This window comes from Oncorhynchus gorbuscha, unplaced genomic scaffold (genome assembly GCF_021184085.1).
Source record: "Oncorhynchus gorbuscha isolate QuinsamMale2020 ecotype Even-year unplaced genomic scaffold, OgorEven_v1.0 Un_scaffold_390, whole genome shotgun sequence".
NCBI classification, from domain to species: domain Eukaryota; kingdom Metazoa; phylum Chordata; class Actinopteri; order Salmoniformes; family Salmonidae; genus Oncorhynchus; species Oncorhynchus gorbuscha.
In genome coordinates this window covers 6959-33720 of record NW_025745238.1, presented here as the reverse complement: position 1 = coordinate 33720, position 26762 = coordinate 6959, and the positions used below count along the sequence as shown (strand labels likewise).

The window sequence follows — 26762 nt, the reverse complement described above, 5'->3', positions numbered from 1 at the left end:
GTGTTTAGTACTCCTATAGAGAGAAGGTGTTTAGTACTCCTATAGGGAGGTGTTTAGTACTCCTATAGGGAGGTGTTTAGTACTCCTATAGAGAGGAGGTGTTTAGTACTCCTATAGGGAGAAGGTGTTTAGTACTCCTATAGAGAGAGGTGTTTAGTACTCCTATATAGAGGGAGAAGGTGTTTAGTACTCCTATAGGGAGAAGGTGTTTAGTACTCCTATAGGGAGAAGGTGTTTAGTACTCCTATAGAGAGAAGGTGTTTAGTACTCCTATAGAGAGAAGGTGTTTAGTACTCCTATAGAGAGAAGGTGTTTAGTACTCCTATAGAGAGAAGGTGTTTAGTACTCCTATAGAGAGAAGGTGTTTAGTACTCCTAGAGAGAAGGTGTTTAGTACTCCTATAGGGAGGTGTTTAGTACTCCTATAGAGGAGAGTACTCCTATAGAGAGAAGGTGTTTAGTACTCCTATAGGGAGAAGGTGTTTAGTACTCCTATAGGAGAAGGTGTTTAGTACTCCTATAGAGAGAAGGTGTTTAGTACTCCTATAGGGAGAAGGTGTTTAGTACTCCTATAGGGAGAAGGTGTTTAGTACTCCTATAGGGAGAAGGTGTTTAGTACTCCTATAGAGAGAAGGTGTTTAGTACTCCTATAGGGAGAAGGTGTTTAGTACTCCTATAGAGAGAAGGTGTTTAGGTAGGGAAGGTGTTTAGTACTCCTATAGGTGTTTAGTACTCCTATAGGGAGGTGTTTAGTACTCCTATAGAGAGGAGGTGTTTAGTACTCCTATAGGGAGAAGGTGTTTAGTACTCCTAGAGAGAAGGTGTTTAGTACTCCTATAGAGAGAAGGTGTTTAGTACTCCTATAGGAGAAGGTGTTTAGTACTCCTATAGGGAGAAGGTGTTTAGTACTCCTATAGAGAGAAGGTGTTTAGTAAGGTGAGAAGGTGTTTAGTACTCCTATAGAGAGAAGGTGTTTAGTACTCCTATAGGAGAAGGTGTTTAGTACTCCTATAGGTGTTTAGTACTCCTATAGAGAAGGTGTTTAGTACTCCTATAGAGAGAAGGTGTTTAGTACTCCTATAGAGAGAAGGTGTTTAGTACTCCTATAGAGAGAAGGTGTTTAGTACTCCTATAGAGAGAAGGTGTTTAGTACTCCTATAGAGAGAAGGTGTTTAGTACTCCTATAGAGAGAAGGTGTTTAGTACTCCTATAGAGAGAAGGTGTTTAGTACTCCTATAGAGAGAAGGTGTTTAGTACTCCTATAGGTGTTTAGAGAGAAGGTGTTTAGTACTCCTATAGGAGAAGGTGTTTAGTACTCCTATAGAGAGGAGGTGTTTAGTACTCCTATAGAGAGAAGGTGTTTAGTACTCCTATAGAGAGGAGGTGTTTAGTACTCCTATAGGGAGAAGGTGTTTAGTACTCCTATAGAGAGAAGGTGTTTAGTACTCCTATAGAGAGAAGGTGTTTAGTACTCCTATAGGGAGAAGGTGTTTAGTACTCCTATAGGGAGAAGGTGTTTAGTACTCCTATAGAGAGAAGGTGTTTAGTACTCCTATAGAGAGAAGGTGTTTAGTACTCCTATAGAGAGAAGGTGAGAAGGTGTTTAGTACTCCTATAGAGAGAAGGTGTTTAGTACTCCTATAGAGAGAGGTGTTTTACTCCTATAGGGAGGTGTTTAGTACTCCTATAGAGAGAAGGTGTTTAGTACTCCTATAGGGAGAAGGTGTTTAGTACTCCTATAGAGAGAAGGTGTTTAGTACTCCTATAGAGAGAAGGTGTTTAGTACTCCTATAGGAGAAGGTGTTTAGTACTCCTATAGAGAGAAGGGAGAAGGTGTTTAGTACTCCTATAGAGAGAAGGTGTTTAGTACTCCTATAGGGAGAAGGTGTTTAGTACTCCTATAGGAGAAGGTGTTTAGTACTCCTATAGAGAAAAGGTGTTTAGTACTCCTATAGGGAAGGTGTTTAGTACTCCTATAGGGAGGTGTTTAGTACTCCTATAGAGAGGAGGTGTTTAGTACTCCTATAGGAGAAGGTGTTTAGTACTCCTATAGGAGAGGTGTTTAGTACTCCTATAGAGAGAAGGTGTTTAGTACTCCTATAGAGAGAAGGTGTTTAGTACTCCTATAGGGAGAAGGTGTTTAGTACTCCTATAGGGAGAAGGTGTTTAGTACTCCTATAGAGAGAAGGTGTGTTTAGGTGTACTCCTATAGAGAGAAGGTGTTTAGTACTCCTATAGAGAGAAGGTGTTTAGTACTCCTATAGGGAGAAGGTGTTTAGTACTCCTATAGGAGAAGGTGTTTAGTACTCCTATAGGAGAAGGTGTTTAGTACTCCTATAGGGAGAAGGTGTTTAGTACTCCTATAGGAGAAGGTGTTTAGTACTCCTATAGGGAGAAGGTGTTTTACTCCTATAGAGAGAAGGTGTTTAGTACTCCTATAGGAGAAGGTGTTTAGTACTCCTATAGGGAGAAGGTGTTTAGTACTCCTATAGAGAGAAGGTGTTTAGTACTCCTATAGAGAGAAGGTGTTTAGTACTCCTATAGAGAGAAGGTGTTTAGTACTCCTATAGGAGAAGGTGTTTAGTACTCCTATAGAGAGAAGGTGTTTAGTACTCCTATAGAGAGAGGTGTTTAGTACTCCTATAGAGAAGGTGTTTAGAGAAGGTGTTTAGTACTCCTATTGAGATCCAAGGTGTTTAGTACTCTGGATAGTACTCCTATAGAGAGGTGTTTAGTACTTAAAGGTGTTTAGTAATGTAAAGAAGGTGTTTAGTACTCCTATAGGGAGAAGGTGTTTAGTACTCCTATAGGGAGAAGGTGTTTAGTACTCCTATAGAGAGAAGGTGTTTAGTACTCCTATAGGGAGAAGGTGTTTAGTACTCCTATAGGAGAAGGTGTTTAGTACTCCTATAGAGAGAAGGTGTTTAGTACTCCTATAGGGAGAAGGTGTTTAGTACTCCTATAGGGAGAAGGTGTTTAGTACTCCTATAGAGAGAAGGTGTTTAGTACTCCTATAGAGAGAAGGTGTTTAGTACTCCTATAGAGAGAAGGTGTTTAGTACTCCTATAGAGAGAAGGTGTTTAGTACTCCTATAGGGAGAAGGTGTTTAGTACTCCTATAGGGAGAAGGTGTTTAGTACTCCTATAGGGAGAAGGTGTTTAGTACTCCTATAGGGAGAAGGTGTTTAGTACTCCTATAGGGAGAAGGTGTTTAGTACTCCTATAGAGAGAAGGTGTTTAGTACTCCTATAGGAGAAGGTGTTTAGAGAGAACTCCTATAGGGAGAAGGTGTTTAGTACTCCTATAGGAGAAGGTGTTTAGTACTCCTATAGGTGTTTAGTACTCCTATAGAGAGAAGGTGTTTAGTACTCCTATAGGGAGAAGGTGTTTAGTACTCCTATAGGGAGAAGGTGTTTAGTACTCCTAGAGGGGAGAAGGTGTTTAGTACTCCTAGGGAGGTGTTTAGTACTCCTATAGAGAGAAGGTGTTTAGTACTCCTATAGAGAGAAGGTGTTTAGTACTCCTATAGAGAGAAGGTGTTTAGTACTCCTATAGAGAGAAGGTGTTTAGTACTCCTATAGAGAGAAGGTGTTTAGTACTCCTATAGAGAGAAGGTGTTTAGTACTCCTATAGAGAGAAAGTGTTTAGTACTCCTATAGAGAGTCGGGGAACAGAGCCAAAACACAGCCCAAACCCTCCAACCAGAGCCCCACCATACAGCCAAGCCAAGCAGTACTGCCCCAGAACAAGAGACACCTGACAGTCAAGCCAGAAAACACCAAATTATAGCAAAGAAGGAGTAACATATAGGGCCCAAAGAGACTGCATTATATTATGCCTGGTTTCTGTAGCCAACATCCAAGACAAACAGTATGAGCAGGGGTGGAAACACACACACACAGTCTTCCCTATACTGGAAATTCTTGTGATGGTGCCCATGTCCTGTCTGCATTCCTCTGCTCTGCCAAAAGTGCTTTGATGATGTCAGAGCTTAATTAATTAATGATTGACAGCGCTGGGTCAGGGGGGGTAATCCTGTGTGTGAGTGACAGGGGGAGAGGGGGGAGGAGGCTCCAGGTGAGGAGCAGAGGGGTCACAGAATCTAGGTGATCTGCCCCCCCTCCACAGGTCCACACACCTCAGTGGAAAAACTAAAATAGAAACACTGAGAGAGACAGATGGCGTTTCTGGCATTCTGAAGAGGATTGATAATCATTAAAACAAAGATATGTTTCAAAGATGGGACACACACACACACACACACACACACACACAGCTGTCTGCTCTGCTGCCAGGATCACCATAACACTGATGAAGTCATTCTAGTCAGGTGAGAGGAATTAACATGGTAACTTGAAGAGGGGTGTTGGGAAGGGCAATTATTTGATATGGATGAGAGTAGAGCTAACAGTAGAGAGGAGCAGGTTAGAGTATAGCAGGTTAGAGTATAGTTAATAGCAGAGAGGAGCAGGTTAGAGTATAGTTAATAGCAGAGAGGAGCAGGTTAGAGTATAGCAGGTTAGAGTATAGCTAACAGTAGAGAGGAGCAGGTTAGAGTATAGCTAGGTTAGAGTATAGCTAACAGTAGAGAGGAGCAGGTTAGAGTATAGCTAACAGTAGAGAGGAGCAGGTTAGAGTATAGCTAACAGTAGAGAGGAGCAGGTTAGAGTATAGCTAACAGTAGAGAGGAGCAGGTTAGAGTATAGCTAACAGTAGAGAGGAGCAGGTTAGAGTATAGCTAACAGTAGAGAGGAGCAGGTTAGAGTATAGCAGGTTAGAGTATAGCTAACAGTAGAGAGGAGCAGGTTAGAGTATAGCAGGTTAGAGTATAGCTAACAGTAGAGAGGAGCAGGTTAGAGTATAGCAGGTTAGAGTATAGCTAACAGTAGAGAGGAGCAGGTTAGAGTATAGCTAACAGTAGAGAGGAGCAGGTTAGAGTATAGCTAACAGTAGAGAGGAGCAGGTTAGAGTATAGCTAACAGTAGAGAGGAGCAGGTTAGAGTATAGCTAACAGTAGAGAGGAGCAGGTTAGAGTATAGCTAACAGTAGAGAGGAGCAGGTTAGAGTATAGCAGGTTAGAGGATAGCTAACAGTAGAGAGGAGCAGGTTAGAGTATAGCAGGTTAGAGGATAGCTAACAGTAGAGAGGAGCAGGTTAGAGGATAGCTAACAGTAGAGAGGAGCAGGTTAGAGTATAGCTAACAATAGAGAGGAGCAGGTTAGAGTATAGATAACAGTAGAGAGGAGCAGGTTAGAGTATAGCTAACAGCAGAGAGGAGCAGGTTAGAGGATAGCTAACAGTAGAGAGGAGCAGGTTAGAGTATAGCAGGTTAGAGTATAGCTAACAGCAGAGAGGAGCAGGTTAGAGTACAGCTAACAGTAGAGAGGAGCAGGTTAGAGTATAGCTAACAGTAGAGAGGAGCAGGTTAGAGTATAGATAACAGTAGAGAGGAGCAGGTTAGAGTATAGATAACAGTAGAGAGGAGCAGGTTAGAGTATAGCTAACAGCAGAGAGGAGCAGGTTAGAGGATAGCTAACAGTAGAGAGGAGCAGGTTAGAGTATAGCAGGTTAGAGTATAGCTAACAGTAGAGAGGAGCAGGTTAGAGTATAGCAGGTTTGAGTATAGCAGGTTAGAGTATAGCAGGTTAGAGTATAGCAGGTTAGAGGATAGCTAACAGCAGAGAGGAGCAGGTTAGAGTATAGCAGGTTAGAGTATAGCTAACAGTAGAGAGGAGCAGGTTAGAGTATAGCTAACAGTAGAGAGGAGCAGGTTAGAGTATAGCAGGTTAGAGTATAGCTAACAGTAGAGAGGAGCAGGTTAGAGTATAGCTAACAGCAGAGAGGAGCAGGTTAGAGTATAGCAGGTTAGAGTATAGCTAACAGTAGAGAGAAGCAGGTTAGAGTATAGCTAACAGCAGAGAGGAGCAGGTTAGAGTATAGCAGGTTAGAGTATAGCAGGTTAGAGTATAGCTAACAGTAGAGAGGAGCAGGTTAGAGTATAGCTAACAGCAGAGAGGAGCAGGTTAGAGTATAGCTAACAGTAGAGAGGAGCAGGTTAGAGTATAGCAGGTTAGAGTATAGCTAACAGTAGAGAGGAGCAGGTTAGAGTATAGCTAACAGTAGAGAGGAGCAGGTTAGAGTATAGCTAACAGTAATGTGTGCCCGGGCAGACTGGGATTTATGGTCATTTTAAGGGACAGGAGGTCTTTGGGACCCCAATATGGGGAACGCTTTAGGTAGAGGATAGCTGTAATATGGATGGGAGTATAGGGGTAGTGACAGGACTATGGATGTGTGAGAGTGAGTGTACCTACCTGGGGGACGGATCCATCAAAGCCTTCCCTGTGGATGACCTCCTGGAGATTGTTCAGCAGAGAGGAGTAGGTCTCTGGCATAGGGCTGGAGAGAGGGTGAAGAGGATGGGTAAAGAGAGGGAAGAGGAGGAGAGGGGAAAGAGGGAAGGAGGGAGTAGAACATGAGGTTATTGCAGGACAGGTATCAAGTCTCAACAGACGAAGTCAAATGCTCCTTATCCCCCATGACAGGGCTTTACAATGACCACTAGAGCAGATGAATATAATGGAGGAGCCTTATCAAGAGATTCAATTCATTTATTCAGGTAATCTAATTAAAACCTGGTGGCCTGTCAGCTCCCCGAGGGTCCGATTGGAGGTGTAATGACACACACACACACACACACACTAGCTGAGAAAGGTTATTTAATGGGTTGCTGGTTACGATTGGATGGGCACAGTGTTAGAATGGTTAATGAAGGGTAAGATGTGCACCATTGACAAGGGACACAAGTCACTCACAATAGATCTCTGCCTTTCTCTAATAACCACAAACCACCCTAACATAACCTCCTGCCAAGTCAACCATGTGCCAACATCATGGCCAGGGTAAAGTTTTGCACAGAAATCCTTCCTTAAGATCAGCTGGCTATAGTAACAACCACTGTCCATTGAGTCTTACAGTAGGTCGTTACGCTAGCCAGCAATTACAGGCTAACAGAAGTAAAGAACATTCTTACCCACAGGGGAACAGACAGACATCAGGCACATATACATATGCCTAAACAAACACCAGGCAGACACAGTACACACTTCCTCATATAGCTACATACAGAACAAACATATTGCCTCCGATTGTTCATCATTAACAAAAACAATGGCGCCTTCTGACCCTGCAGGGGTTCATAGCAGAACCATTCCACCAGCTTTCCTTCCCTCCTCCTGGAGCCAGAGGCAGCCCCGGGCTGGCTTCCTCCACTTGGTGGCCATTGTGTTTGAGGGCATTGTGCTTCGTCCGCCCCCACTGGGCACCCTCCATTCAGGTGGTGCTGAGGGCTAGGTGCTTAGCCATGGGGGCTAGCGCATGTGCTAATTAGTATCATACTCAGGGAGGCCACATTAGCTCAATGCTACCTCCCTCCTCCTCCACTCTAAGGAGAAAGGAGAGAGAGGGGAGGCTTGGTCTTCAACAACAGGGGCTGTATCACCTAGAGAGCAATTTGTGCCAATTATGCCAGCGAGTGAAACGGAGCAATTTAACAGCCAGGGTAGCAACATGGGGTGGTGGCCACGTGCAAGAGGGGAGGCTAGGGAGTGAGAATGTGTGTATGTCTGTTTGTCTGTCTGTGTGTGTGTGTATGTCTGTGTGTTTATGTGAGCAGTGCAGGTATAGCTTCCTGCTGACCAGCTGTCATGTTGTCTGGCAGATCAGTGTTCTATTCAGAGAGCCTGATGGGCAGTGCCACTATGATGGCAATGCCACTGTCAGACTTAATTACTAACCCACAGAACGACAGGAGAAGGATGGATTCTGTCTAACAACCTAAAGGACAAAATAAAAAGGATTTCCTATGACAATGATTTACTCAACACTGCTCAGTGATAGTAAATATGAGTCAACTGAAATTGGCCAGACACACTCACTCGCGTTTGCATGGTCCAGAGTTAAAGGGTGTCTGTTTGCAGACATGAAAGCAGAGGGGTTCTATAAAACCTCATCTCCGCTCCAGATTGGCCTGTTTGCCAATCGTGTCTGACTCGGTATCTGACTGTGTGTGTGTATATGCGCTTGTGTGTGGCTCACCGCTCTCTCTCATGTAAATAGTGTGCCTGACCTCTGAACCCTAAGCACACTCAACGATGAACAAAACAAACTCACAGCAAACGGTCCCTCTACATTCACCACCTTTTTCTCTGCTGAATGTCTCATCTCAGCCAACTAGCCTTCCTACCTAGAGACTGACCCTGTTTTTATACAAGCTTAACCAGCTGGTTATAAACATCAGACACTGACCATAATAGACCATCCCGATCTGATGGGGGGGGGGGGGGGGGGGGGGTTAGAGTAACTGTCTAAGCATTGCCCATCTACAATTACTCTTCACACTGTAGGTTAATCCCAACCTAATCCAAAAGCTTCTCTAAAATATGACAATAGTGTCTCAGATGCTTCCAAAACGTGATACGTATACTACTAGATGTGTGTCATACGGTTGGCTCCTCAGGTTGTAGGGTGAGCTTCTCAGGTTTTGACTAAGTTCTCTTAGAGATACAGTACATTTGCACAATATATTGTGTAAATAATACTGAGCACCATGAAGAGATAAGGGTGGGGTAGTGTTCAGGGGTTGCCGGGTTACCTCTGGCCGGGGGTGGTGGCGGTGGGTGATGTCACAGTGGTGGAGTGTTCTGGAAGGTAGAAGCCGTGGCACCTGGCCGCCTGGCAGATCTCAGGGTCCATTGTCTTGGAGACGTCGTAGTAGTGTCCGAACCTCGACGAGGACGCCAGGGCCGTCTGAGGGTCAACAGTTAGTGTTGAGAGAAAAGCCGTGTCCATTTGACACTGCTGTTGACCACATTGCAACTACGGTAGATAATCCTACTTCGTAAGTGTGAAACGTCCTCACTTTCAACAAGTAGAGTATGATAACTTTAAATAAATGACCTGCTCATAGTTCATACAAGTGTTTCAAAATCCTGTTTGATCAAATAAAAACCTGCAGAGAAGTTAAACTACTACAACCAGCATGTTAATCATGTCTCCACATAACCGTCCACTTGTGGCTGTGAAAACAGCCGTGTCGGTCTGAGGGGGAGTAGAAGGATGTTTTCTCCTGGGTGAAAGGGAGAGTTCTGTAGCCCTGCTCTCCCCAGTGAAAGCAACCAGGGGCCCCATTGTGAAACGGGCTCTTAAATCTACCACTAATCTGGATTAGGGCCCCCGGTGTGCCCCTCTCCTGACAGGATGGGCGAGTCAGGGGGGAGGGGGGGTCAGTGGCTCATCTTCTCTTTGTAAGCAGGGGGGGAGAACCGCTTAGTGTTCCAGGCCCACCCCGGCCACCTCACCTTTGATCTGATGTCTTCATTGGACAGGGCGACGTGGAGAGGGTTGGTAGGAGAGGTGTGTAGGGGGAATGGGGGTAGAGGGGAACTCGGGGAGTGAATTTGGGATGTAAATCCTCTGGCTGGGGCTTATTGACAGTTTGGTTTGTAAAGTCTGTTTTTGGGAGGGTGGGGAAGGGGGGGCGGTGAGGTTAAGACACAGAGATAAAGACGTCTCCAGAGAGTGACAGAGAAAGAGAGAACTCCAGGGACTTGCTGTGTGCTGTTAATCCACATAGCGATGTGGATTATAGCCTGGGCAGGGGACAGAGGGGAGGAGAGGAGGATGGAAGGGGTCACCATTCCTTAGAGTGGAAGAAAGACTGTATTGCCAGCGACCCTGGTAAGGGGATAGACAGGGATTTAAGAGGGGACAGGGGGACAGATCTGGGTTATGAGGGTTAAGGCGGGTGGCGTGCCATTAGATGGGCTGCAGGTACCCTGGTTTCCCAGGCTAGGCAGGGTGTGTATGTCGACAGGCCCCACCTAGCAGCAGCTAAGTGTGAGTAATCTCCACCAGCTCTGAATGGAGAGGCTAGGAGTTTAGGAGCTGATGGATTTAGAGGTGAAGACCATCACCCCCATAGAACCAAGAGCTAGACCTGTGGCCCCATGCCGACTGCCTACACACATACGTTTACCTGTACTTTTGGCAGGTTCTGGTAGCGCCAGGCGATCTTCATGGCGTCCTGACTCTCAGGGTCACATGACTTTGCCTGGTCCTCTGTTTTGGGGCTGGCGATGTCATCCAGGATGGGGGCGGGGAGTTCCTACAGATAATAACACAATTGCATTGTTTATACAGTATTCTATTTCATTCAGTCTTCAGGTTGTATTGTGTGGAATTCAGCATGATGGCAAATAATATGAATCAACACATACATTTGGTGTTACTGTGTGAAACAAGAGTCCTTGTCATGTAGTAGACTAGGAAGCTGGTGTATATGAGGTGTCATGTTGTTTTCTCATTAACAGTGGCATGTCCCTCCAGACAGAGACACAGAGGTTAAATCAATTAGTAGACACTGACTAGACAGGAGCACATCTCTCAGAGAGCTGACTGAGTCTGTTACAAATGGGATGGAACCTGAGAGGAGGGGGACTGTCTAACACACACACACACACACACCTGAGTAGACAGGTTTAATAAGTCTCGGAGAGGGGGGAATGGAGATGGAAAGAGATTGCGAAAGAGAACGAGAGATAGAGAATACAACCCATGTTTATTTATTTCCCTTTTTGAACATAATGACATTTGAAATTCTTTATTATTTTGGAACTTGTGTGAGTGTAATGTTTACTGTTAATTTTTTAATTGTTTATTTCACTTTTGTTTATCCATTTCACTTGCTTTGGCAATGTAAACAATATGTTTCCCATGCCAATAAAGCCCTTAAATTGAATTGAGACAGAGCTAGATAGAGAGACTGACATGGAAAACACAGGACTGAGCAACCTGCCCTTCAGAGTTCAGACACAGACTTTCCCCTCAGACACTTCCTCTAACACTGACTTCACTGTAACACACACACACACACACACACACCAGCTTGACCTTCATTCATACACATCTCACGCACGTCAGACACATAGCTATGACGTAGGCTACACCAACAGTCTGGTCAAAACAAGGTCGAGCCCAGAAGCATGGTGTAGGGTTGCAAACACCACCAATATGACCAGTTCAAACCAAAGCTTCTAAATCAAATAGAGTTGTATTCATCACATGCGCCGAATACAGCTGGTGTAGATTAAACATTGAAATGCTTACGAGCCTTTCCCAACCATGCAGAGTTATTAAACAATAAAAAACATTTAACAGTAACAGGGATAAAATAAAATACACATGAATGGATCTACAGTGCATTCAGAAAGTATTCAAACCCCTCACCTTTTACACATTTTGTTATGTTACAGCCTTATTCTAAAATTATATTTTAATAGTGAGGACATCAAAACTAAGAAATAACACATATGGAATCATGCGGAACCAAAAAGGCGTTAAACAAATCTAAATATATTTTATATTTGAGATTCTTCAAAAGTAGCCACGCTTTGCCTTGATGACAGCTTTGTACACTCTTCGCATTCTCTCAACAAGCTTCACCAGAAAGGTTTTCCAACAGTCTTGAAGGAGTTCCCACATATACTGAGAACCTGTTGGCTGCTTTTCCTTCACTCTGTGGTCCAACTCATCCCAAACCATCTCAATTGGGTTGAGGTCGGGTGATTGTGGAGGCCAGGTCATCTGATGCAGCACTCCATCACTCTCCTTCTTGGTAAAATAGTCCGTACACAGCCTGGAGGTGTGTTGGGTCATTGTCCTGTTGAAAAACAAATGATAGTCCCACTAAGCCCAAACCATAGCCATGCTGGTTAAGTGTGCCATGAATTCTAAATAAAATCACAGACAGTGTCACCAGCAAAGCACTTCCACACCATCACACCTCCTCCTCCATGCTTCACGGTGGGAACCACACAGGCAGAGATCATCCATTCACCTACTTTGCGTCTCACAAAGACACAGCAGTTGGAACCAAAAATGTCAAGTTTGGACTCATCAGACCAAAGGACTGATTTCCACCGGTCTAATGTCCATTGCTCATGTTTCTTGGCCCGAGCAAGTCTCTTCTTATTCTTTTTTGCAGCAACTCGACAATGACAATTTATTTTAATTTTTTTTGCCTTTACCACCCTCATCTCACCGCATTTGCTCACATCGTATATAGACTTGTTTATACTGTATTACTGACTGTATGTTTGTTTTACTCCATGTGTAACTCTGTCGTTGTATGTGTCGAACTGCTTTGCTTTATCTTGGCCAGGTCGCAATTGTAAATGAGAACTTGTTCTCAACTTGGCTACCTGGTTAAATAAAATAATATATGAAATAATATATATTTTTTAAATTTAGGCCTGATTCACGCAGGTTCTGAACAGTTGAGATGTGACATGAACTCTGAAACATGGTAACTATAATGAACTTATCCTCTGCAGCAGAGGTAACTCTGGTCTCCCTTTCCTATGGCGGTCCTCATGAGAGCCAGTTTCATCTGCGACTGCACTTGAAGAAACTTTCAAAGTTCTTGAAATTCTCCGGATTGACTGACCTTCGTGTCAAAGCAATGGACTGTCTTTTCTCTTTGCTTATTTGAGCTGTTCTTGCCATAATACAGACTTGGTATTTTACTAAATATGTCCATCTTCTGTATACCACCCACCCCTACCTTTTCACAAACGCATTAAGAAGGAAAGAAATTCCACAAATTAACTTAAGTCACACCTGTTAATTTAAATGTATTCCAGCTGACTACCTCATGAAGCTGGTTGAGAGAATGCCAAGAGTGTGCAAAGCTGTCATCAAGGCAAAGGGGGGCTACTTGAAGAATATCAATTCTAAAATATATTTCGTTTAACACTTTTTTTGGTTCCATGTGTTATTTCATCGTTTTAAAGTCTTCAAAATGATCCTACAAAGTACAAATAAACCCTTGAATGAGTAAGTGTGTCCAAACTTGAGTGCTACTGTAAGTAAGTATTCAGACCTTTTACTCAGTCCTTTGTTGAAGCACATTTGGCAGCGATTAAAGCCTTGAGTCTTCTTGGGTATGACGCTACAAGCCTGCAACATCTGTATTTGGGGATTTTCTCACATTCTCCTCTGCAGATCCTCTCAAGCTCTGTCAGATTGGATGGGGAGGGTTGCTGCACAGCCATTTTCAGGTCTCTCCAGAGATGTTTGATCGGCTGGGGAACTCAATGACACTCAGAGACTTGTCCCGAAGCCACTCCTGAGTTGTCTTGGCGGTCTGTTAGGGGGGGTTGTCCTGTTGGAAGGTGAGACTTTGCCCCAGTCTGAGGTCCTGAGCGCTCTGGAGCAGGTTTCATTAAGGATCTCTGTACTTTGCTCCGTTCATCTTTCCTCGATCCTGACTAGTCTCTCAGTCCCTGCCACTGAAAAACATACGCTCAGAATGAGGCTGCAACCACCATGCTTCACCGTAGGGATGTTACAGGCCAGGTGATGAGTGGTACCTGGTTACCTCCAGATGTGACATTTGGCATTCGGGCCAAATAGATCAATCTCGGGTTCATCAGAACAGAGAATCTTGTTTCTCATAGTCAGCGGCCTTTAGGTGCTATTTGCCAATCTCCAAGCGGTCTGTCATGTGCATTCTATTGAGGAGTGGATTCCGTTTGGCCACTCTACAATAAAGGCCTGATTGGTGGAGTGCTGCAGAGATGGGAGAATCTTCCAGAAGGACAGCCATCTACACAGAGGAACTCTGGAGCTCTGTCAGAGTGATCATCGGGTTCTTAGTCACCTCCCTGACCACGGTCATTCTCCCCTGATTGCTCAGTTTGGATGGGAGGATGGCTCTAGGAAGAGTCTTGGTGCTTCCAAACATCTTCCATTTAAGAATGATAGAGGCCATTGTGTTCTTGAGGACTTTCAATGCTACAGAACTGTTTGGTACCTTTTCCCAGATCTGTGCCTCAACAAAATCCTGTCTCAGAGCTCTACAGACAATTCCTTGGATTGCTTTTTGCTCTGACATGCACTGTCAACTGTGGGACCTTATATAGACAGGTGTGTGCCTTTACAAATACTGTCCAGTCAATTGAATTTACTACAGGTGGACCCCTAGATGTAGAAACATCTGAAGGATGATCAATGGAAACAGGATGCACCTTGGCTCAATTTAGAATCTCATAGCAAAGGGTCTGAATACTTACGTAAATACAAGGTATTTCTGTTTTTTATTTTTGATAAATAAAACAATACGACCCCAGTGATGTACTGGGCTGTCCGCACCCCCCTTTGTAGGTCTTTGTGGTCAAGGGTGGGGCAATAGCCATACTAAGAGGGACGCAGCCGGTCAAGATGCTTTCGATGGTGCAGCTGTAGAATGTGAGAATTTGAGGATCTGAGGGACCATGCCAAATCTTTTCAGCCTACTGAGGGGGAAGAGGTGCAGCCGTGCCCTCTTCACGATTGAGCTGGTGTGTGTGGACCATGTCATGTCCTTAGTGATGTGGACGTGAAGGAACTTAAAGCTCTCGACCCTCTCCACAACAGCCCAATTGATTTGGATGGGGGTGTGCTCTCCCCTCTTTATCCTGTAGTCCACGATCAGCTCCTTGGGCTTACTAACATTGAGGGCGAGGATGTTGTCCTGGCACCACACTGCTAAGTCTCTGACCTCCTCCCTGTAGGCTGACTCATTGCCGTTGGTGATCAGGCTTACCACCGTCGTGTTGTCAGAAAACATGATGGTGTTGGGAGTCGTGTGCACCATGCAGCCATGTGTGTACAGGGAGTACAGGAGGGGACTAAGCACACACCCCTGAGGGGCCTCTGTGTTGAGGTTTAGTGTGGTGGAGGTGTTGTTGCTTACCTTCACCACCTGGGGCCGACCCCATCAGGAAGTCCAGGATCCAATTGCAGAGAGAGGTGTTCAGTCCCAGGGTCCCTAGCTTGGTGATAAACTTGGAGGGGACTATGGTGTTGAACGCTGCGCTGTAGTCTATGAACTGCATTCTTACATAGTTATTTTGGCAGGTAGCCTAATGGGTAGAGATTTGGGCCAGGTGGGCCAGGCGTCATTTGTGGTTCTGTTGGGGCGGTACGCAAATTGGAGTGGGGTATCTGGGATTATGGTGTTGATGTGTGTTATAAGCAGCCTTTCAAATCACTTCAGAATTACAGATGTGAGTGCTACAGGGTGATCGTCATCTAGACAGGTTACCTTGGAGCTCATGGGAACAGGGACAATGGTGGTCAGGTTGAAACACATTGGGATTACAGACTGGGACAAGGAGATATTTAAAATCTGTGAAGACCTCTGCCAGCTGATCTGCGCATGCTTTGAGAACGCGCCCTGGGATTCCGGCTTTGTGATTGTTAACCTTTTAAATATTTTTCTTACATCTGCCATGGAGAGCGAGAGCACACAGTAATCCAGAAAAACATGACTTTCACGCAAGGCACAGCTTTATATTCATCGAAGAGAGCATAAGAGGCATTTAGCTCATTTGGGAGTTCTGCGTCGCTGGGAACCTCATGGTTGGGTGTGTCTTTGTAATCCGTTATCGTCTGCAAGCCCTGCCACATACCACGAGCATCATAGTCGGTTAAATAGGATTCCACCTTCCTCCTTGGCCTTTTGCATGTTTGATGTCTCGGAGGTCGTAGCAGGATTTCTTGTATGCGTCCATGTCGGTAGCTCTAGCCTTTAGACCAGCATGGATGTTGCCTGTAATCCATGGTTTTTGTTTGGGATATGTTCTTATAGTAACTGTGTGGACAATATTGTCTATTCACTTATTAATGAATTCCATGACTGTTGTGGTAAACTCCTCAATGTTATCCGATGAATCCCGCAACACATCCCAGTCTGTGCAGCAACACATCCCAGTCTGTGCAGCAACACATCCCAGTCTGTGCAGCAACACATCCCAGTCTGTACAGCAACACATCCCAGTCTGTACAGCAACACATCCCAGTCTGTACAGCAACACATCCCAGTCTGTACAGCAACACATCCCAGTCTGTACAGCAACACATCCCAGTCTGTACAGCAGCACATCCCAGTCTGTACAGCAACACATCCCAGTCTGTACAGCAAAACATCCCAGTCTGTACTAACAACACATCCCAGTCTGTACTAGCAACACATCCCAGTCTGTACTAGCAACACATCCCAGTCTGTACAGCAACACATCCCAGTCTGTACAGCAACACATCCCAGTCTGTACAGCAACACATCCCAGTCTGTACAGCAACACATCCCAGTCTGTACAGCAACACATCCCAGTCTGTACAGCAACACATCCCAGTCTGTACAGCAACACATCCCAGTCTGTACAGCAACACATCCCAGTCTGTACAGCAACACATCCCAGTCTGTACAGCAACACATCCCAGTCTGTACTAACAACACATCCCAGTCTGTACAGCAACACATCCCAGTCTGTACAGCAACACATCCCAGTCTGTACTAACAACACATCCCAGTCTGTACTAGCAAAACAGTCTTGTAGCCTCGCATCTGCTTCGTCCGACCATTTCCACATTGAGCGCGTCACTGGTACTTCCTGTTTGAGCTTTTGTTTGTAAACAAGAAGCAGGAGAATGGAGTCATGGTTAGATCTGCTGAACGGAGGACGAGGGAGGGCCCTGTATGTGTTTCTGTGGGTAGAATAAAAGTGGTCTAGAGTTTTATCACCCCTAGCGGTGCAGACGACTTGTTGGTAGAAGTGAGGTTAAGTCTCACCCACCAGGAACGCTGCCTCTGGATGAGCGGTTTCTTGTCTGTTTATGGCCCATACAGTTTGTCGAGTACCAGAGTGGTGTTGGCCTGTGGAGGAATGTAGACAGCCGTGATAATTACAGATGAGAACTCTCTTGGTAGATAAGAGTCTGCAGCTTACCATTAGGTATTCGATGTCAGGTGAGCAAAAGCTCCAGATTTCCTTCACACTTGAAGCAGCACACCAGTTGTTATTTAGGAAAAAACACACTCCCCCCCCCCGAAGCCGCCTTACGATCCTGCCGCTGCTGCATGGAGAATCCACCGAGTACTAGGTGCATAGTGTCATCATCCAGCCACGTTTCAGTAAGACATAACATTGCAGCATCTCCCGCGTTTACACCTGCGGTGTTTTGTTAGCGCATGGAACAAATTAACAGGGATGTATGATCAGTGGAACAGCTGAGTCGGAGTTGAAGTCGTATTTGAAGTCGAAATCAAGGTTAGTAACTGTCGATCTGATGTCCAGAAGTACTTGGTGGTCATATGTGATAATAGTATGAACTGTCTGTACAAAAAAGTCAAGAAAACACAACAAAAGTTACTATATAGCAAAGTTGGGCTGGAACTTCTCCATTGGCACCATCTTTCTAGAGACGCAGTTCAATCAATCGCAGAATAAAGAAACTGCCGTACAGTTCCTGGCTCGGCAATTTTCCTTTTCTGCAACTGATTGAATTGGGGACCAATATGATTTGATTATGCCAGACCAGAGGCCTCCCTCCTCTCTTACTCTCCTCCTCTAACCCTTTGATATAAAAAGAGGGGGTTAAGTTGTGACCCCTCCCACTATCAATCAGTATGGGAGTTCCCCTCCTCCTGTGGTGCCGAGTGGGAAACAGCTTTAGGAGCTCTGCTCCCCTTCAGAGTGATGTATCCGGAAACATCTCAACAATGCCCCCCCAACACACACCACCCTCTAAGTCTGTCCACCCAGTGGGACAGACTGACAGTATGAATGCACACACACACACACACACACACACACACACACACACACACACACACACACACACACACACACACACACACACACACACACACACACACACACACACACACACACACACACACACACACACACACACACACACACACACACACACCTGTAGGATGTCATTGGGGTGGTCCAGAGCAGACGCCACGTAGAGTTCATGTCCACACACCACCCCTTCTGCCAGGAAGTACTTGAGCAGCATACGAGAGTAGCTGTCATATCGGTCCTCCTCTGAGAAACAACACACATAACGTTAGGTTCCACTGTCATAGTGTTCTCCTACCTACACAGAGAACAGCATCATTGACACAGATCCCTGCCACTTTAGTCTCAAAAAGGGAAGAAACAAATGCCATTATAAACACATGTACACAGCATAGAGGTGATGAAGTTTAAATGTCTATCTACATTGACAGTAAAAGACGCTGTTCACATAAAGCCACAGTGTTTCCCAACGCAACACCTTACACCTGGATGAGCCTAATCACAACACAACAGATGGGGATCTGTCACACTACCTGTCTGGAATGGATGTAATGACCAGTCACTCTTAGTGAGGGAGGTGGGGAGAAAGGACACGACACAGGGACACAGGTGTCATCTCCTGAACCAGAGCTCCCAATCATATGAGACGACAGCCACACCTCTCACAGAAAGGGGTGAGCCACACATCATCTCCTCCACCATCTTGAAGAGGGGATAGGACATCCTGTGTGGAGGATTCACCAGAGATCTCATGGAGGTATGAGCCCCTGTCAGCTAAATGACATAGGGATGTGGAACTCAACCTGCATTCAGAGTCGGGAGTGTTTCTTCACGCCAATGAAATGACCGTTGTGTGTTTATTTTGTTGATGTGTGAGTCAAGTCAACTCATTTCAATGGTAGACAATTTCTTGACACCCAGCTCATTTTAATTCACTGTTGTTCTCTCAGGATTATGATGGTGATGATGGCTTTTCAAATGGCCTTGTGTTTGTTGGTGTAATTCATATGAACACTATTCAATTCAGAAGTGAACGCTGGTTTAGGTGTGTAGAAAAAGGCATCAGGTGACATTTACATCCAGAAAGACGTGCAGTCTAAATGCCAAACACAACACAACAGTGAGACACCAGGCCTAATTCTAGTGGAACTCCCAGAGCTGTGTTTGCAGCTTCAGGACAAGAGGTTAACACTTGGAAGAGCTTTGCATTCTGGTCTAATTTACGTCTGTATTGAAGTCCTGAGTGACAGTGAGGACTAGTGACTAGTGAGTGAGGGACACATTCTACCACAGATGGCTACCTCAGACCACAAAGCACCCACCACCCAACCACAACGTAGGCCCACTTCCTACTTCCTTATTCTACAACCCCACATACCACTACCCAGCATGCCACTGCTGCTTCTTGTCACAGCCACAAACCACCATTTTGTAAAGCAGTCTCTGGCCTCTACACACAATGGCAGACAGTGGGCACACACACAAAGGACAGTGACAGTTAAAGGTGACAGCCATACAGCTGACATCACATCCGACAGCTTGGGAATAACGCAGAGCCGTCCAGGAACACCTGGGGAATGTGCTTCCCTCCCCGACATTCCTGGCCTGTCTCCTCATTCCTCACCCATGATGGGACAGCTCCCGGGATGGCCCAGGAAATTCCCTGCCTCTTCAATTTGTCGTCGGTGGGGCTCCCTGTCCTCTTATTGATGGCTTTCTAGGTCAGCAGGACCTTTGTGGCTTTCAGCAGGGCCCACAAAGCCTCCCAGATGGGCCCTCTCCAGATGAGGCCCATTGTGCCCTGCCTTTCTATGGGAGCCCTTCCAAATAGAACCTGAGGGAGTCATTAGGCTGCTGAGGAGGAGGGGGTTGAGAAAAGAGGAGAGAGAGTGGGGAGTGACGGGGGGCGGGGTGGAAGGTTGAGGCAGTAGAGTCACCTCTTGGTGGGTTGTGACCACAGGACCCCACGACAGATCAGTCACTCTCTGAACAGTCAGAGGGGGAATTACTTTTTGTCTTAACAGGTTTTCCTTTTTTGGTGCTCTTTTTTTTGCTCATTTTGACATGGGATTGTAAAGGGGAGTGACCTCTAGGATTTGGCTTTTAACATGGAGATGGAATGGCCCTGTCTCATGTAGCTGAAGGGGGTGGAAATGGTGGAGATGTTGGGGTGGAGATGGTGGGGGAGGGGGGAGATGGTTAGCCACGCTTCAGGATTGTTTTGATCACATGCACTCTGATATGTTCCAGGGTAGCTAGACGCATACACGGATACGGTGACTGAGTTCATAAGGAAGTTTCTAGGAGATGTAGTACCCACGGCGACTATTAAAACCTACCCGAACCAGAAACCGTGGACAGATGGTAGCATTCGCGCGAAACTGAAAACGTGAACCACCGCATTTAACCAGAGCAAGGTGCCTGGTTATAATGGCAGAATATAAACAGTGTAGTTATTCACTCCGCAGGGAAATCAAACAAGCTAAACGTCAGTAGAGATAAAGTGGAGTCGCAATTCAACGGCTCAGACACAAGATGCATGTGGCAGGGACTGGCAGGGACACACTTTGAGGATAACACAGTGCCACCGACGCGGCCCACTACCAAGGACTGTGGGCTCTCCTCCTCCGTGGCCGACGTGAGTAAAACATTTCAACGTGTTAACCCTCGCAAGGCTGCCGGACCAGACAGCATCCCTAGATGCATCCTCAGAGCATGCGCATACCAGCTGGCTGGTGTGTTTACAGGCATATTAAATTTCTCCCTATCCCAGTCTGCTGTCCCCACATGCTTCAAGATGGCCACCATTGTTCCTGTACCCAAGAAGGCAAAGGTAACTGAACTTAATAAATATCACCCCGTAGCACTCACCTCTGTCATCATGAAGTGCTTTGAGAGACTAGTCAAGTATCATGTCACCTCTACCTTACCTGCCACCCTATACCCATTTCAATTGGGTTACCGCCCCAATAGATCCACAGACAATGCAATCACCATCACTCTGCACACTGCTCTATCCCATCTGGACAAGAGGAATACCTATCTAAGAATATTGTTTATTGGCAATCGCTCAGCATTCAACACCATAGTACCCACCAAGCTCATCATTAAGTTTGAGGCACTGGGTCTGAACCCTGTCCCGTGCATTTGGGTCCTGGACTTCGTGACAGGCTGGCCCCAGGTGGTGATCCTCAACACTGGGATCCCACAAGGGTGTGTGCTCAGCCCCTTCCTGAACTCCCTGTTCACCCACGACTGCGTGGCCAAGCACGCCTCCAAATCAATCATCAAGTTGGCAGATGACACAACAGTAGTAGGCTTGATTGCCAACGATGACGAGACCACCTACGAGAGGAGATGAGGGCTCTGGGAGTGTGGTGTCTGGAAAACAACCTCTCACTCAACACCAACAAAACAAAGGAGATGATCGTGGACTTCAGGGAACAGCAAAGGGTGCACCCCCATATCTACATCGACGGGACCGCAGTGGAGAAGGTGGAAAGCTTCAAGTTCCTTGGTGTACACATCACTGACAAACTGAAATGGACCACCCACACAGACAGTGTGGTGAAGAAGGCGCAACAGAGCCTTTTCAACCTCAGGAAGCTAAAGAAATTTGGCTTCTCACCTAAAACCCTCTACAAATTTTACAGATGCACAGTTGAAAGCATTCTGTTGGGCTGTATCACCGCCTTGTTCAGAAACTGCACCGCCCGCAACTTCAAGGCTCTCCAGAGGGTGGTGCGGTCTGCCCAACACATTACCGGGGGCAAACTACCCACCCTCCAGGACACCTACTGTAATCACTGCCTCACACATTGATTGGGGGGATAAATTGAAGGGCAAGGCAATATTTAATATCAGTATCAATATTGGCTAATATTGATACACACAAATGACAGCTTTTAAAAATAAAATAAAAATTACCTTTATTTAACTAGGTAGGCAAGTTGAGAACAAGTTCTCATTTACAATTGCGACCTGGCCAAGATAAAGCAAAGCAGTTCAACAAATACAACAAGAGATACCAGCCAGGCTACTTGACCTCACCAGCGAGCAAAAATACTGTACAGCCTGAAATGCTTGATAATAATAACACATACAGCAGAAAACTCTCTTATCCCAATCAACCAACATGGCTTTGAATTGAACACAGCTTCCATGAATGCAGCTGGGGTACAGCCAGATGAAGTCAGGGTCAGTGGCTTGCTCTACGGCAGAGTGGCAGTTTGTCTACCTGGGACTGGAACCAGCTGCTCATTAGTCCATCTCCATGATTGTTATTATTTCATACCAAAGCTTATGGAAGCCTCATAGAAGTAATATTATACAGTTGAAGTCAGAAGTTTACATACACTTAGGTTGGAGTCATTAAAACTCGTTTTTCAACCACTCCACAAATTTCTTGTTAACAAACAACAGTTTTGGCAAGTCGGTTAGGACATCTACTTTGTGCATGACACAAGCAATTTTTCCAACAATTGTTTACAGACAGATTATTTCACTTATAATTCACTGTACCAAAATTTGAGTGGGTCAGAAGTTTACATACACGAAGTTGACTGTGCCTTAAACAGCTTGGAAAATTCCAGAAAATGATGTCATGGCTTTAGAAGCTTCTGATAGGGTAATTGGTATCATTTGAGTTAATTGGAGGTGTACCTGTGGATGTATTTCAAGGCCTACCTTCAAACACAGTGCCTCTTTGCTTGACATCATGGGAAAATCAAAAGAAATCAGCCAAGACCTCAGAAAATAAATTGTAGAACTCCACAAGTTTGATTCATCCTTGGGAGCAATTTACAAATGCCTGAAGGTACCACGTTCATCTGTACAAACAATAGTATGCAAGTATAAACACCATGGGACCACGCAGCCGTCACAAGAAGGAGACACATTCTGTCTCCTAGAGATGAATGTACTTTGGTGCGAAAAGTGCAAATCAATCCCAGAACAGCAAAGGACCTTGTGAAGATGCTGGAGGAAACAGGTACAAAAGTATCTATATCGACATAACCTGAAAGGCCGCTCAGCAAGGAAGGAGCCACTGCTCCAAAACCGCCATAAAAAAGCCAGACTACGGTTTGCAACTGCACATGGGGACAATGATCGTACTTTTTGGAGAAATGTCCTCTGGTTTGATGAAACAAAAATAGAACCGTTTGGCCATAATGACCATCGTTATGTTTGGAGGGAAAAGGGGGAGGCAAGCAGAAGAATACCATCCCAACCGTGAAGCACGGGGGTGGCAGCATCATGTTGTGGGGGTGCTTTGCTGCAGGAGGGACTGGTGCACTTCACAAAATAGATGGCATCATGAGGTAGGGAAATTATGTGGATATATTGAAGAAACATCTCAAGACATCAGTCAGGAAGTTAAAGTATGGTCACAAATGGGTCTTCCAAATGGACAATGACCCCAAGCATACTTCCAAAGTTGTGGCAAAATGGCTTAAGGACAACCAAGTCAAGGTATTGGAGTGGCCATCACAAAGCCCTGACCTCAATCCTATAGAACATTTGTGGGCAGAACTGAAAAATCTTGTGTGAGCAAGGAAGCCTACAAACCTGACTCAGTTACACCAGCTCTGTCAGGAGGAATGGGCCAAAATTCAACCAACTTATTGTGGGAAGCTTGTGGAAGGCTACCGGAAATGTTTGACCCAAGTTAAATTTAAAGACAATGCTACCAAATACTAATTGAGTATATGTAAACTTCTGACCCACTGGGAATGTGATGAAAGAAATAAAAGCTTAAATAAATCACTCTACTATTATTCTGACATTTCACATTCCTAAAATAAAGTGGTGATCCTAACTCACCTAAGATATTACATTTTTACTTGGATTAAATGTCAGGAATTGGGGAAAAACTGAGTTTAAATGTATTTGGCTAAGGTGTATGTAAACTTCTGACTTCAACTGTATACACCTAGGGAGCCCGAGACCAGTGATATTATATTCACCTAGGGAGCCCGAGACCAGTGATATTATATTCACCTAGGGAGCCCGAGACCAGTGATGTTATATACACCTAGGGAGCCCGAGACCAGTAATATTATATACACCTAGGGAGCCCGAGACCAGTAATATTATATACACCTAGGGAGCCCGAGACCAGTCATATTATATACACCTAGGGAGCCCGAGACCAGTGATATTATATTCACCTAGGGAGCCCGAGACCAGTGATATTATATTCACCTAGGGAGCCCGAGACCAGTGATATTATATTCACCTAGGGAGCCCGAGACCAGTAATATTATATACACCTAGGGAGCCCGAGACCAGTGATATTATATTCACCTAGGGAGCCCGAGACCAGTAATATTATATACACCTAGGGAGCCCGAGACCAGTGATATTATATTCACCTAGGGAGCCCGAGACCAGTAATATTATATACACCTAGGGAGCCCGAGACCAGTAATATTATATACACCTAGGGAGCCCGAGACCAGTAATATTATATACACCACCCTAAATTGCTCTAAAATGTCGTTTTTTTTCCTCTGCAAAAGGGGGGTAAAATGCATTTACCCTCCATTACACTACTGTTTGTCATGCCAAACATGATGGGGGGGTGTGGCTAAGAACAAACACATCTGACTGCCAGGCCAGGTTACACACACCTCAACCAATGAGGGCCAGATCATTCTCTTTCTGGGTGATCGGAAGGAACACAACTTATCTACCGGTTATCAACAACTTATCTACAAGGGTGTATTGTTTTAAGGGACTTGGATGGCAGGTGTCAGGCAAAACAGCTTTCTGCTTGTTGGTCAAAAACAAGCAGTGCCCTCTGCTAAACCCACTAAAGCAAGTGAGAAGCACAGGTGAAAGGTCATCTAAGTGATAAGGACAATCTAATGCCATAGCATTGCCTTACACCAGTCTCGGGTACTTTCAGGTGGAGATAGTGACTGCAATAATCCCTGGGTTCTCATTCGAAACATTGACGACGGCGCGGCCAATGTGTATAACAGCCCCGACGCTCTGTCTACACATTAATACTCTTAGCTTGGACTCTTGGAACTTTACAATGTTTTGGAAACTTTTGGAACTTTACTTTCATATAATTGAGAAATATTAAATTACTATACACCTTTTTAACACGATTAAAATGTTCATGTTACGGCTTGTTTACGGAAGAGAGAGGCAAACACCTGTTCAAATGAGCTATCTAGCATCTCCAATCACCAGTGTGTAACGGAGGAGGGACGTCCTAGAATGCCTTATAGAACCGTATCGCAATTGAGAATCGATTCCCGTTTAGATAGAGTATTTGTCTGTTTTGGCTGTCAGTTTATGTCTGAACATAAGGTTCTTGGATATTAAAAGGAGTAGGTTACCTAAGCTAGTACATCTTGGACAATGTACAGTAGTACCTCTATTCATAAATGGTCTAAATATACAATGGAAAATGTAGAATTAGACTTACCTATGAGTAGAAGGGTTCCAACTGCTAAACCACCACCTATTTCAAGAATTAAAAAATATTACAAATAGGTCGATTTTTGACAACACCATATAATTTACAGATAACCAAGTGTAGCATAGACCTGATTTGGGTGGATTTTCACAACATTTCATCCATAGAATGGTTCTTTGGAGGACTGATTGTTAAAATATGTTTTGTCAAATATAGAGAACTATTATTAGCATATTTTACATTTTGTCCTTACATAGGCCTGTTAACTGTTTCATATGTAGACGTTAAAAATAAAAAATTACTGCTTGCTCTGTGGTCCCACAGGGAGAGCAGGCTTTTGATCCAGCTCTAGCTAATCAAGCTCGTTGTTGAATAAGTGTTGGACTGGAACAAAAACCTGCAAACAAGTTACGAGTGCCCAGTACCATGACTGACGAATACTCCAGAGCCAGCTGACAACCATTACTATGGCGTGAAGCTGTGCCGGTTGTTTCAAATGGGGCACACGAATTATTGTTGACGTTACATGAATGTTATAGTAAATAACGTGAAGCTAGCCGGATACCTTCATGCGACTCAGTGGTTGAAGACATTCAATTGAATAGTGACAACCTTCCTTTAAAAACTAACTCAATTAAAACAATTATTATTGTTAGATAGTTTAATCAATCTGAAAAAGCAAAACTCGCGTTAGCTAGCTGTCGACACATTCGTGGCAGACTGACCAATCACGTAGTCGAGAGATGTGACACCAGTCGAAACAATAAGTTGCCCGTTTTGAATCGAAGGTCTTGTGCCAGGTATTGAAACTAGTTTGCTTCGTGATTTCTTCTGAAAACTGGTGGTATTGCACGGTAAACGGTCCGCGGTGGGTTTACCCACGCTCATCCTGGGGGCCGCCATGCTTTTTCCCCCCGTGGTGACGAATGTTGATGTTTTGAATTACAACAACCCAATCAGAGCTGGGATTGCTCAGTCGCTACCAATCACAGAGGCAGTTGTTAGGTAGCGTGTCTGTGTGAGGGCAGCTTCCGTAGCTGTCGGCGCTGGATAGCGGTGAGTTGATTATCCAAGATGACAAATACATGTTTTAAATGTCTATTACCATTTCGTGAACGTATTTTGCTGAATAGGTAGCTGCGATTCTGTGAAATAAAGACATAACTCTGATTTACAACAAACTCATGGTTAGGAAACTCGAACATGCAGATGGGGTTCTGTTTGTGAGTTGCCTTTGTTTTGCCCAGTCTTCAACCTTACAAAACGATTACAGCTTTGTTTATCTTTAGATTAGGGTTACACTAATGTATTTGAAATACAATATCCCAGCCTGCCAGCCCATTTTGCATTCTAGTGAATACGGTCATCGGTCTGCAATGTGGATAGACACTTAGCTTTCAAATGACACACATGTAGACTATTCGAGACTAGAAAGTAGCAGACTATGACCTTCAAACGTTGGCTTTTATAGATCTATAATATTTGATTTGCATAAATATTGCATATAGCCCAGGGCTCTCCCACCCTGTTTCGGGAGAACTCCGTCCTGTAGGTTTTCGCTCCAACCCTAATTTAGCCAACTGATTCTAATAGTTGGCTGCTTAATAAACCAGGTTAGTTGCAACTGGGGTTGAAACAAAAA

At 44.8% G+C, this 26762-nt stretch overlaps 1 protein-coding gene across 1 annotated transcript in view; it reads right to left on the bottom strand.

Moving 5' to 3' along the window:
* Positions 1–26061, bottom strand: part of elp4 (elongator acetyltransferase complex subunit 4) — a 53712-nt gene extending 27651 nt beyond the window's left edge. The window contains exons 1-6 of the mRNA XM_046333342.1: positions 25846–26061; positions 25130–25165; positions 17813–17934; positions 10035–10163; positions 8652–8806; positions 6313–6397 (exon numbers count right to left, since the gene is read on the bottom strand). Of these exons, the coding sequence (XP_046189298.1) occupies positions 6313–6397; positions 8652–8806; positions 10035–10163; positions 17813–17934; positions 25130–25165; positions 25846–26023 (705 nt within the window). The 5' untranslated portion in view covers positions 26024–26061. The remainder of the gene's footprint in view (positions 1–6312; positions 6398–8651; positions 8807–10034; positions 10164–17812; positions 17935–25129; positions 25166–25845) is intronic.
* Positions 26062–26762: the final 701 nt, after the last annotated feature.